The following is a 14244-nucleotide window of genomic DNA, read 5'->3' as shown; positions in this document are numbered from 1 at the left end:
AACACACCCCTGACGAACCCCAGAATCAACTGGGAAAAACACAGAGGTTTTGCCTCCACTCTGCACAGCACTCACAGTACCAGTGTACAGGCAGGCCAAGATTTCCAGCAACCTTGAGGGGATCCTGCGAAGTCTCAGGATGTCCCACAAGGCAGCTTGATCAACTGTTTCAAATGCTTTACAAAAATCAACAAAGGCTACAAAGAAACTCTGCTGATAGTCGTGTTTGCACTCCATAAGAACCCTCAGTGCCAGGATGCGGTCGATGGTAGATTTCTTAGGTGTAAAAACAGACTGCTCCAGTCACTGGTAGGTGAGCAAGTGATCATAGATCCTATTGAGAATGACCCTAGCAAGAACCTTAGCCACACATAGAGCAGTGTTATCCCCCTGTAATTGCCGCAATCCAGGCGATCACCCTTCCCTTTCCAGATAGGGACGACAAGTCCCATTTTCCAGTCAGTTGGGATGATGCCAGTCTCCCAAATGAAAGCAAATATTGCTTGCAATACAAGGAGGACAGCCTTACCACCAGCCTGGAGAAGTTCACCCCGGATACCACAGATTCCTGGAGCCTTCCCTGCCCTCAGCTGGTTCACCACCTGTGCACTCTCAGTGAGACTGGGTGGTTCACAGCTAATTGGAGGATCAGCCTCAAGAACCATGGACCCAGAGATATCCAATGTCCTAGCTGGATGATCAGCTTTAAATAGCTGCTCAAAGTAAACAGCCCAGAAGGTCACAAATACAGTGTCATCCATGAGGATCATTCTATCAGCCACCCTGACTGCGACTCTCTGAGGAACAGAGTCAGATGTGCGTAATGCATCGATTTCTCTTTAAGCAGGATGTGGGTCACTAGACCATAGATGGTGTTTCACTTGCTCACAGATTTCTCTAACAAACACCTTCTTATCTGCCCTCAGAGCCCCCGCAGCCATCCTTCTCAGTTCCTGGTAAAGACCGGAGTTGCCATCAAGCCGTGTGCTGCAGCTCCTCTCGATGATATCCAGAGTGCCCTGTGAGATGAAACACCTCCTTCTGGGAACACTGGTAACATCTACACAACCATCAGCAACCTGCAGGGTCTTGTCACAGAAGGTCTCCTGTATCACATTAGAATCGGCAGTCACACCCAAGTCCGTAAGTTTCTCATACAAACTGAGCGCAAACTGATCGGAAACACCCTGATCTTGGAGTCTGGCCAGGTCCAGCCTCATTTTCCTAGTAGGTTATAGCCTACTGGACCTAACCTGGATCTTCAGAGTAGCAACAACAAGTCTGTGGTCAGAATTCACAAATTGGGCATTTCTGTAGACCCTAGCAACTGTCCACGAGGATATGATTGGTCTCCTTCACTGCACCACCAGTATTGGAGTACCAAGTCCAACGATGAGGCTCAGGGCGCTGGAACCAGGATCCAGCGATCTGCAGCCCCTTACCTTTTGCAAAGTCAAGGAACATGAAGCCAGTTTCACCACGTTGTCAGACCCACAAGGATCAACTCAATCCTCATAGCCAGCCCTGTCAGTGCCAGTGGTTGCATTGAAGTCACCCATGACCAGAGGAGTGTCACCTCGTGGGGACCCATCAACCACAGAGTGATGCTGCAAATAAAGTGTCTCCCTCACCAAGACATCAGTCACTGCAGTCGGACCATACACTGAGACAACAGACAAGGCACCCAGAGAGTGCCGTAATCTGAGTATCATAATATGCTCATTGAAAGGAGTGACATCGGATGCCATTAGAAAGAGCCAATCTGCTACAACAACAGCTACTCCCTGAATATGACAGCCATCAGAGTGACTAGAGTAATAAATGGTGTACCCACCTACAGAGAACTGGCCAGTCCCCGGTCTGCACACCTCAGAGAGTGCAGCCACTGAAATGTTTTACGCAGATCCTCTGACAGCAGAGAAAGATGATGATCATCATGCCAGAGAGACAAGACATTCCACACGCCTACCCAGATGGGCCACCTCAAAATGGGACCCGAGTGCTGTCGTGCAGCGACCGATGCCTCAGCACCACACTAGTTCTGATCCCCAACAGACCTGACCCCATTGGCTCTCCAATGGTTTCGACTCTTCTGGGGATGGGGATTCCAAGGGCTTTCCCCTATGCCCTTCATAATGGGAGCAGCCGTCCTATGAGCGGCTGCAGCAGAGCTACTCCCGCAGGGAGCAGAAAGGAGTCCTATCTGCTGTCTCAGAGCTGTGTAAAGGTTCTTTACGGTGGCAGGAGTGTACTCGGTAAAAAGATATTTAAAGCTCTGTTAGTATGTTAGTAATATAATTTATGTTCAATTCTATAAGACACAGCAAGCCAGTCATGGTGAAGCAAGATGGGTATTATGTGGTCACTTTTGCAGGTCTGTGCAAAGATTCTTCCAGAAGAGTTTTGAACCAACTAGAGCAGCGGCAATCCATATTACTAACCGAGAATGGTAAACCGGAAGGCACAGACGCAGGTGCACGGCGATGGACCCAGGAGACAGTGCGCAGATGTCTACAGCCTGCGTCTCATAAACCGCAAGCGACGTGTGATCCACCGCGAACGAAGGAGTTACGGCTCAAAAACGAAAGAGCTCAACTAACGTAAATAAGACATGAAGCAACAACGCGCCCATAGCTAACGACTAACGACACAGCCACACAGAAAAGAGGATTCTGCACTGCACCCCAGAGTCAAACGTAAGACACTACGGTCCGCAAAGGTCCACAAAGATAGTATGGAAGGCGCGAGAAACTATGAAAGGCGCATGTGCCTACAACGCGCTTCTGAACTAAACGTCCACACTACACAGCATGGTCCGGGTAATAAGAATAAACGAACTCTCCGTATTAAACGTACGGCATCCTCACAAGTCCAAACCATATAGCATATGTGAATCACATTACAGTGATGCATTATTAACAGTACAACCACAGAAAACGCTCCGTATTAACAGTAAGTGCTATTATCCATATTACTTACGGTAGACTACGGATAACTGATGGAGTCACGGTCACGGCAACACCTTTACACTCCAATATATCTCATACATTCATCAATGTATTTCGGGTTACCCAACCCCGGGGGTAGGCGAGCGAAACGAGCAGGGGGCAGAGCCCCCTTGTAGATTAGTAAATGGCACCTGCCATTAGGGAGCTACAGCAGTCAATGAAGTTTCTCTGCAGTAGAAAAGGAGAGAAATGAGTGAGCATGGGAAGTGTGGCAGAGGAGGAAAAAAGAACATTTCTTAATGCGATTTATGTGGATAGAATAAGAAAGGTGGAATAAAATATGGGACTAAGATCCCTTGCATTAGAAAAAGCTACGACTATGTCATCACCAAGAGTGATTGAAAAGAGGCTCATTTTCTTAAGCTGACCTTTATTGCAAATTATGACTTTGGTTTTGTTGCAGAGGGCAATGCCAGAGACACCTAGAACATTCTCCATTCTGGAAAGTAGAATGTCCTGCTTCACAGTATCAAATGCTGCACTGAGGTCTAACAGAATCACTATGCTGATATGCCAAGAGTTTTCTTGAAGTGTTCTGGTTTCCTCTCATTTCCCACAGTAAAGCCAGCTGAATGACTGAAAATTTATAGTTTCCTCATAGACAGCATGATGTAATGGTCCATGGGCAGAAAAGAAACAAATGAAGATGATCCTTGACAGTGTGAATAAGATTACAATCGTTACAGGCAAATGTGGTGTTTTCACCAAACATTATATATAAAGGAAACAAAAGGTTAAAGATTACTATTTCTGTGCTGAAAAGGAAAGAAGGTTAAAGACACAATGTTTCAACTGTATAGTCTTTATCTGGTGTGCAACTGAAAAGTAAAAATCAGGTAACATATAGAGGGATGGCGGGAATAAAGTCAGGGCATATGAAAGAAGGAAAGGGGATAGCAGGTGTGAAAACACCATCATTACAGAAAATAGAAAAACATGTGATCCCAAGGTGAGAATGAGCTAACCTGCTTCTGCTTTTCATTAAAAAATGTTTTGAGGTTTGTAAAAGAAGAAAAACACACAGATCTGTGTGGCTTTGTAGAAGTAATGTGAAGTATTCTACAGTGTTGTAAGGTTTTAATGGCTCCAATGGGCTCCCTAAAATGGTCTGCTAGCCACATCCCTGTTTCACTTATGTAGATGGCTGGACACTTCTACAAGATATGTAGCAGAAAAGATTTTTAGACTGGCATGAGACCCATTGTTCAATATTGAATTTACCAAAGGTTGTTGGTAACATATTTGTACATAACACAGCGCCTCTTGTAACACCTCAAAATGCCTACTGAGGAATGTGTCTATCCTCTGTGAAGTGAGCTGCAAACGAGAAATTTGTGTAGGTTAGGAGTTCAATGAAAAGAGATCAAGGGAAGATTAGGAATAAAGGCTCCTAAGGAAGGATCAGTCTGTAAAATGGGGAAGTTTTGTTTAGTGACATGTGAAAGGTAGAAGATTAGGGTGGAATGGGAGGACCAGAGGGATGCAGAGTTCATTATTGGGATTCCTGTTAGAGTGGATATTATGAGGTCTTCTCCTGGTGTGACTGAGGGTCCTGTCTACAACACAAGAAGGGTATATCCTCTGTCAGTGAAGAAATTTCTCATTCTAAGTGCTTCACTGCAGAAATGAACCTCATCACTGAAAACTAGCACTATGAAGGAGCTAGGAAGTTTTTAGTATGTCAAGGAAAGAAGGCGGTGTAGAGGAGGTAACTGTGAGAGGAATTTGACATCTAATAGACTGAAGATTACACCAACTCCATTTTATAGCACATATATTATTAAACTTAGCTACAAGACTATCCATAAAGATAAATTTTAGAGTAATCTGAGCGACATTCCTTTTAAAATATTGACGGTCAATTAGATAACGTTTTCTAAAGTAAAACTTTCTCCTGGCAGTCACTCCTGAATGTTACTGCTATTTATCTGGCACTTTACTATTGATTTATGAATTTACAAACATAAAACTATATGCCCTGAGAGGGCCTAGCATCCTGTCCATGGTTGTTGCTGATGTGCATCCAGTGCTGCCAATAAAGGCTCTGCACTGCCATGACACTGAATTGGATTAAATAGGTACAGTGGTGTGCAAAAGTATTCAATCCCCTTGAAAGTCATCACAATTTTCTGCAGGACAAAAGATTTGTCCCCATATTTATCCACTCAGTTTAAACAAAAAAACAGTAAATTAAAAAAAAAAAAAAAAAAAAAGAAAACGTTATCTAATTGACCGTCAATATTTTAAAAGGAATGTCACTCAGATTACTCTAAAATTTATCTTTATGGATAGTCTTGTAGCTAAGTTTAATAATATATGTGCTATACAATGGAGTTGGTGTAATCTTCAGTCTATTAGATGTCAAATTCCTCTCACAGTTACCTCCTCTACACCGCCTTCTTTCATTGACATACTAAAAACTTACTAGCTCCTTCATAGGGCTAGTTTTCAGTGATGAGGTTCATTTCTGCAGTGAAGCACTTAGAATATGTTTTTGTTCTTTAGTTAAATATCAACAGAAAATGGTTAATTTTGGACTTTGGAAATGTATTGTTACAGCATAAGAGTTCACATTAAAAATACGGAATGGATAAATATGTGTATAAATCTTTTGTCATGCAGAAAATTATGATGACTTTCAAGGGGATTGAATACAGCACATTTGCACGCCACTATATAAGAATGTTATTTAAAAAAAACAAAAAATGTTTTCTAAATGAAGTGAACAAAGATAAATGTCAATATGTGGTTAAATTAAGGAAAATCACTGTTTCATAATAAATTGTTTCATTTACACGTATGACAGCATCAGAGTAAACAATTTTGCATGTTTATGTTATAATATATTAAGCATTGTCAGTAAGAATTGATGGATGCTCCAGGATGAAAACAGCAAAATAACTGTAGGAGCATTACCCTCATGAAAAACAGAAGTGGACTTGTCATCTATTGATTATGATAGGTCTTGCTTTTATAGTATGAGTGCCTCTGCACTTAAAGTGTATGCTAAATGAAATCAGGACTACTTAGAGAATCTTACTGTAAATAAAGCTTGAAGAGAGTAGCAATGGCCAAGATAAATTGATATTGTTCTGCAATGGTTACATTACAGAGAAAACATCCACATCACAAACAAGTAAGATTACATTTATAATTCAATATTAAAACAATATTAAATGCATTTAACTTCATAACCAAACAGGAAAGAATATAACTGAATTTCTGGTAAAGGCAAACAAATGATTATTTAATCATAAGTGAATTAAGTCAATGTAAAATTACTGCAATGCCGAACTAGATTAAATGAATATGAGAATGTTATGTTATAAAATACCATGCATATAAGAGAGATTTTTAAATTACAATGGTCTTCTGAATTATAACCCATACGAAATAAAAACTGTAAATGACAAATTCATCAGCAAGGTCTACTTTTATCTATTCATTTTACAGGACAAGTTTGTACAATTTGTTATATTAATTAGCTCAATTAGTCTTCACCAAGTATACCCTTATTATACACTAGCCATCCCCCGTGGCTTCGCCCGCGTATTAGTGAAACAGGACAGTGAGAAGGGCCCTGCCCGGCTCTCTACTTCTGACATCACTCTTCCCCCTCCTCTCGGCCCACAGCCTCTGTCTCGGATTAGCGTGAATATATCACTCCTGCAAGCGAACTATGATTCTTAGTGTATTGAGAGAAGTTGCAAAATCAACCGGAATGTTCAAGCAAGTTACAGAAAAAAAAGATCTAAATCCGTTAACTAGTTCTCTCGTTCGCTAACTAAACGGAGTTAAGGTTGCGCCATGAGGCAGGTGCGTGAGTGAGGAGGGCCTGTCCCCCTCCCAATGAGCCTCTCTCAGATTTGCGCTAATAAATCGGTACTGCAAGCAAACTATGATACTTAGCGCGATGAGAAAGTCACAAAATTAACAGAATGTTCAAGCAAACTGTAGGAAAAAACCTGATCTAAATCTGTTAAGTAGTTCTCCCGTGAAAAGCAGACAGACATACAAACGGTGTCTAAAAAACTATAAGAAATTTTGCGCTTGGACCACAAAGTTTTTAAAACCGTTTCTTAGAGAGCACCTATGGGCCAAGGGTAACCTACATTCCAAATTTCAAGTCCCAAGTCCTCATGGTTCGGAAGATTTCGTGATAAGTGAGTCAGTGGTATTTGGCTTTTATATGTGTATATATATATATATATATATATATATATATATATATATATATATATATATATATATATATATATATATATATATATATATATATATATATATATATATATATATATATATATATATAGGGCGGCACGGTGGCGCAGTGGGTAGCGCTGCTGCCTCGCAGTTGGGAGACCTGGGGACCCGGGTTCGCTTCCCGGGTCCTCCCTGCGTGGAGTTTGCATGTTCTCCCCGTGTCTGCGTGGGTTTCCTCCGGGCGCTCCGGTTTCCTCCCACAGTCCAAAGACATGCAGGTTAGGTGGATTGGCGATTCTAAATTGGCCCTAGTGTGTGCTTGTTGTGTGGGTGTGTTTGTGTGTGTCCTGCGGTGGGTTGGCTCCCTGCCCAGGATTGGTTCCCTGCCTTGTGCCCTGTGTTGGCTGGGATTGGCTCCAGCAGACCCCCGTGACCCTGTGTTCGGATTCAGCGGGTTGGATAATGGATGGATGGATGGATATATATATATATATATATATATATATATGTATATATAGTAGATAGATTAATTGACCAATTAGAACATACAACATTCAAGTCTTGAACAGCTCCCATTCTAAACTAGTTTGAACGATGGTTGATCAAGAGGATGTGAGCCTGATCTATGAAGAGAAACATCAATAAAGTGCATTAAAGTTTTTTTTCAACATGATAACCGAGAAAACTAAAACTTTTTGTAGTGTTACAGAAGCTTTTCTATGACACTTAAAACATTTCATCTTCCTTTTGCCACCAACTCTTCTATAGCTAACTTGACGCCTTCATCATTGGCACTGAAGTCGTCCTTCAGACTGGGGGACACATACTAATCACACAAGTCCAGGTCTGGAAAATAGGATGGTAGTGGTATCTTTTCAAGAGTGACTGGGGCATTGTCATTAAGCAGGAGGGGAATGGTTGAGATTTCCACTTTTTTCCTTTTTTTTGCTGCAAATGCCAATGCAAATGAGACTAACCATGACCAGTTATGTGAGCCTTTTGAGACATGTAATAAATACACTCTGAAAAATCATAAAAAAAATCACATACATGATCTTGCCGGCACTTTTGTTGAAGTTCAGGAATCCTCATGCCTCCATCCTTTCAATATATCTAAGCTTCATCTACAGTTATGAGACGCTTCATAAATTTGTCCCAGTTCATATTCATTAGATCAAAATTCTCCTTGGAAAACTCATTCTAACCAGGGCTGTGGAGTCTGTAGATACAGTATATCCGTCAACTCCAACTCCAACTCCTTAGTTTCCGGTACTTCTGACTTCAACTTTCCAACTCTGACTCCTCTGTATTTAATATGCTAATGTATTTTCCATGATGATTGAAGGAAGGCAATATACACGTCATTTAACCACAGAACTCCTGGTTAGGAAGCCGACTCTCTACCATATTGACCAGTTTAAACAAAAGACAAGAACCCCTGAACACACATCAGAACGTAGCACACAGCTCCACCTACATCAATACACTTGTTTACACTCAAATTAACTTGTTAAACACATTATATCTGAAATAAAATTAAAACACTTTTTGTAATGTACCATAATCCTGATTACAATATGTGAATGTCAGGTTGTATAATAGCTCAGCTGAACTTCATACTAGTAGTAACACAACTATGCACTGGGCTTTATTCTTACATCAGAGAAGTACTTAATTGTGACTACTGTTTGTGAAATGGGACATTTGAACTTGCTGTATTTTTTTTTCATCACAATTTAAATTTATTATTTATTAGGAGTTTTTTTTTTGCCAACTCTCACCCCAGGTACACAAATTTATCTCCACAGCCCTGGTTCTAACAAAGCTTAACTTTAGGAGTTAACACTATTTACATTGTTAATGTTTAGTTGTTCATGAAAAATGGATGCAATGATAAAAATGTATTTTTACATATATAATCACTCGACAAATTATTAGGAACACTTGTACACCTGCTTATCCATTCAACTATCTAATCAGCTAATCATGTGGCAGCAGCACAATGCATAAAATCATCAGATACAAGTCACAGGATTCAATTAATGCTCACATCAAACACCAAAATGAGGTAAAATGTGATTGCAGTGATTTCAACTGTGGTACATGACTGTTGGTGCCAAATGGGCTGGTCTGGAGTAATTCTGTAACTGCTGATCTCCTGGGATTTTCACACAAAACAGTCTCTAGAGTTTGCTGAGTTTAGAATGCTAAGAAAAAAAAAACGCATCCAGTGAGCAGCAGTTATGCAGAAGGAAACTCCTTGTTGATGTGAGAGGGCAGAGGACACCGGCCAGAGTGGTGTGAACTGATAGAAAGGCTACAATAACTCAGAAAAACACTGTGTACAACTATGGTGAATAGAAAAACATCTCAGAATGTACACTTCAAACCTTTTGGCAGATGGGCTACAACAGTAGATGAACATGTCAGGTTCCACTCCCGTCAGTCAAGAACAGAAAGCCGAGGCAGCAGCAGCAGCCACAGGCTCCCCAAAACTGGAAAGTTGAAGACTGAAAAAACATAGCCTGGTCTGATTAATCTCAATTTCTGCTGAGGCACACAAACAGTAAAGTCATAATTTGGCACCAACAGCAGGAATGAATGCACCCAACCTGCATTGTGTCAGTAGTCTAGACTGGTGGTGGATGGTGGTTGTGTAATGGTGTGGGGAATGTTTTCTTGCCACACTTTATACCAATCAATCATCATTCAAATGCCATGGCTTATTTGAGTACTGTTGATGACCATGTGCATCCCTTCATGGCCACAAATTTACCCATCTTCTAATGCTACCTCCAGTATGATAATGCACCAGGTCACAAAGAAAAAGCGTCTTAAAATGGTTTCATGAATATGAACATTAGTTCAATATTCTTCATTGGCCTTCCCAGTCACACAGTATGAATCCAAAACAACACTTTTGTGATATGGAAGAACACGAGATTCACAGAATGAGTGTGCAGCTGACAAAATTTGCAGAAACTGTGTTATGTAATCATGTCAACATGGACCAGAATCTCAAAGGAATGTTTCTAACATCATATGGAATCCATGTTATGAAGAATTGAGGCTGTTTTGAGAGCAAAAGGAGGTCCGATTCAGTGTTAGATAGTATAATGTTCCTAATACAATTTTATTTTTGTATAGCCCAAAATCACACAAGCAGTGCCGCAATGGGCTTTAACAGGCTCTGCCTCTTGACAGCCCCCCAGCCTTGACTCTCTAAGAAGACAAGGAAAAATTCCCCAAAAAAAAAAAACCTTACAGGGAAAAAATGGAAGAAACCTTGGGAAAGGCAGTTCAAAAAGAGAACCCTTTCCAGGTAGGTTGGGTGTGCAGTGGATGCCAAAAAGAAGGGGTCAATACAATACAATGCAATACACAGAACAGAACACAAGTAATCCTCAATACAGTATAAAATTAAAAATATTACAAGTACAGATCAGAATTTAACAGTAGATAATAATTTGATTAGCGAGTGTATATACAGTTAGGTCCATAAATATTTGGACAGAGACAACTTTTTTCTAATTTTGGTTCTGTACATTACCACAATGAATTTTAAATGAAACAATTCAGATGCCGTTGAAGTGCAGACTTTCAGCTTTAATTCAGTGGGGTGAACAAAATGATTGCATAAAAATGGGAGGCAACTAAAGCATTTTTTAACACAATTCCTTCATTTCAGGGGCTCAAATGTAATTGGACAATTGACTCAAAGGCTATTTCATGGGCAGGTGTGAGCAAGTCCATCGTTATGTCATTATCAATTAAGCAGATAAAAGGCCTGGAGTTGATTTGACGTGTGGTGCTTGCATGTGGAAGATTTTGCTGTGAACAGACAACATGCGGTCAAAGGAGCTCTCCATGCAGGTGAAAGAAGCCATCATTAAGCTGCGAAAACAGAAAAAACCCATCCGAGAAATTGCTACAATATTACGAGTGGCAAAATCTACAGTTTGGTACATCCTGAGAAAGAAAGCAAGCACTGGTGAACTCAGCAACGCAAAAAGGCCTGGATGTCCACGGAAGACAACAGTGGTGGATGATCGCAGAATCATTTCCATGGTGAAGAGAAACCCCTTCACAACAGCCAACCAAGTGAACAACACTCTCCAGGGGGTAGGCGTATCGATATCCAAGTCTACCATAAAGAGAAGACTGCAAGACAGTAAATAAAGAGAGTGCACTGCAAGGTGCAAGCCACTCATAAGCCTCGAGAATAGAAAGGCTAGATTGGACTTTGCTAAAGAACATCTAAAAAAGCCAGCACAGTTCTGGAAAAACATTCTTTGGACAGATGAAACCAAGATCAACCTCTACCAGAATGATGGCAAGAAAAAAGTATGGAGAAGGCGAGGAAGAGCTCATTATCCAAAGCATACCACATCATCTGTAAAACACGGTGGAGGCAGTGTGATGGCTTGGGCGTGCATGGCTGCCAGTGGCACTGGGACACTAGTGTTTATTGATGATGTGACACAGGACAGAAGCAGCCGAATGAATTCTGAGGTGTTCAGAGACATACTGTCTGCTCAAATCCAGCTAAATGCAGTCAAATTGATTGGGCGGCGTTTCATGATACAGATGGACAATGACCCAAAACATACAGCCAAAGCAACCCAGGAGTTTATTAAAGCAAAGAAGTGGAAAATTCTTGAATGGCCAAGTCAGTCACCTGATCTTAACCCAATTGAGCATGCATTTCACTTGTTGAAGACTACACTTCGGACAGAAAGGCCCACAAACAAACAGCAACTGAAAGCCGCTGCAGTAAAGGCCTGGAAGAGCTTTAAAAAGGAGGAAACCCAGCATCTGGTGATGTGCATGAGCTCAAGACTTCAGGCTGTCATTGCCAGCAAAGGGTTTTCAACCAAGTATTAGAAATGAACATTTTATTTCCAGTTATTTAGTTTGTCCAATTACTTTTGAGCCCCTGAAATGAAGGGATTATGTTAAAAAAATGCTTTAGTTGCCTCACATTTTTATGCAATCGTTTTGTTCACCCCACTGAATTAAAGCTGAAAGTCTGCACTTCAACTGCATCTGAGTTGTTTCATTTAAAATTCATTGTGGTAATGTACAGAACCAAAATTAGAAAAAAGTTGTCTCTGTCCAAATATGTATGGACCTAACTGTATACTGATGGAAAAGAAATTCATCACTTTTCATTGAACTGAAATTTCAACCTTCGTGAAATAACAATAACCAAATTGTTCACTGCAAGTTAAAGGCAGAGAAAAAGATGAAAGGAACAAATTCAAACAAAGCTAGAGTCAAAAACAGGAAGTCCTACTAACATGCACCAGATGCCTAGCACTAATTGAAAATCTTTTATCAAAGCAATATCTTTTTGCCCTAAATTCAAACACTAACACACACTTCTAGAATTGTTTTTTTAAGTATCCACAATCATGGACCCCAGCAACTAACGGCACTTGCTTTTATAGTCTCGCACTGGTGACATCACAGCACTGGACAACAAAGAACTCGCAAACAGGCTGTCACATCACAACAGCATAGCAACAAAACAGCAGAAACCACTCGAAAAAAAATGTTTCAGAGAGTTTTCAATAAGACAAATTATGAAATAATAAAAATAAGAATACTTCAAGTTTTAGGAAGAACGAAGAAAATGAAAAAGATAATGAGATAGGTGTCAAAGGTACAAAATACATTTTTAAAAGGAGCATATTAAGTGTCAAAATATAACAGAAATAAGAAAAAAAATAAGGGCAGCACAGTGGTAGCGCTACTGCCTCGCAGTTAGGAGACCTGGTCCAAAGACATGCTGCAGGTTTGATGTATTGGCGATCCTAAATTGTCCCTAGTGTGTGTGTGTGTGTGTGTGTCCTGCGGTGGGCTGGCACCCTGCCTTGCACCTTGTGCTGGCTGGGATTGGCTCCAGCAGACCCCCGTGACCCTGTGTAAGGATATAGCAGGTTGGTGAATGACTGACTGACTGAGTAAAAAAGAAAGACAAAGGTGCAATAACAAAACAGGACAACAACTACAACTGTGCACATTATCAAGAGTCATCTTGCAGAGCTTCAATATACAGTATATTGTGTGTCTGAGCTTGCATGCTTGAAACCTCTGGTGCACAGAGTCAATAAGTCTGTATCTGTAGCTGTTGGGTGTTATCCCATTCAAAATTGTTTTACTTTGAATGTGATGGCAACTAAACCAAGGCAGATTTCCAGTTAGTCTATCGTGTACTTATCAAAGCTAAATTCCTCCCCTGCCTTCTCCCTGCATCCTCGATCGACTGCTAAACGCAGCAGTTTCTCCTGTTTGACAGCTGTCCTCTGAAATTTTGTAAAATTAATTTAAACGGAACTCTTAAAATAAAGAAGTCCTGCGTTTTACGAGTAGTTCTGTAAAAGCGATAGATTTACTACACCACAAATAAAAGGGTACATAGATTAACACACTACCTTTACAAGATTGATGGAATGCCGGTCCATGTTTTTAACTACGCACCGACTGGCGCGCTGCTGACGTACAAATTGTACGACGGAACTGAAACAAGCAGGCGTGCCGCGATTGGATAGCGCCTGAATGATTGACAGGAATACCGCCCAGCCTGTCGATGTTGCTGAGGTTACAGACACGCCCTCCTCTGAATGATGTGCTCTGCTCGCAGCTAGAGGAAAAAGCTAGCGGGTAGAACGAAGGTGTATGATGAACTGCTAAATTGAGAGTTCTACTACTGTACTGCTTTCTAAGAATTCTAATTTTCAAACATGATAGATTTTGACCTGCTTATTAAAAAGCCGATGTGCATTTTAATTCATTAGCTGTGCTTCAGAATTAACATTAAATGTTCAAGCAAGGCGGCACGGTGGCGTAGTGGGTAGCAATGCTGCCTCGCAGTTGAGAGACCTGGGGACCTGGGTTCGCTTCCAAGGTCCTCCCTGCGTGGAGTTTGCATGTTCTCCCCGTGTCTTCGTGGGTTTCCTCCGGGCACTCCGGTTTCCTCCCACAGTCCAAAGACATGCAGGTTAGGTGGATTGGCGATTCTACAATTGGC

At 41.0% G+C, this 14244-nt stretch overlaps 1 protein-coding gene across 1 annotated transcript in view; it reads right to left on the bottom strand.

Annotated features, from left to right (window-relative positions):
- Positions 1-13741, bottom strand: part of fra10ac1 (FRA10A associated CGG repeat 1) — a 78351-nt gene extending 64610 nt beyond the window's left edge. Inside the window, exon 1 of the mRNA XM_028795476.2 lies at positions 13649-13741. Coding sequence (XP_028651309.1) covers positions 13649-13678 — 30 coding nt within the window. The 5' untranslated portion in view covers positions 13679-13741. The remainder of the gene's footprint in view (positions 1-13648) is intronic.
- Positions 13742-14244: the final 503 nt, after the last annotated feature.

The sequence above is a fragment of the Erpetoichthys calabaricus genome, chromosome 2 (genome assembly GCF_900747795.2).
Source record: "Erpetoichthys calabaricus chromosome 2, fErpCal1.3, whole genome shotgun sequence".
NCBI classification, from domain to species: Eukaryota; Metazoa; Chordata; class Cladistia; order Polypteriformes; family Polypteridae; genus Erpetoichthys; species Erpetoichthys calabaricus.
This window is presented reverse-complemented; position numbering and strand designations above follow the sequence as displayed.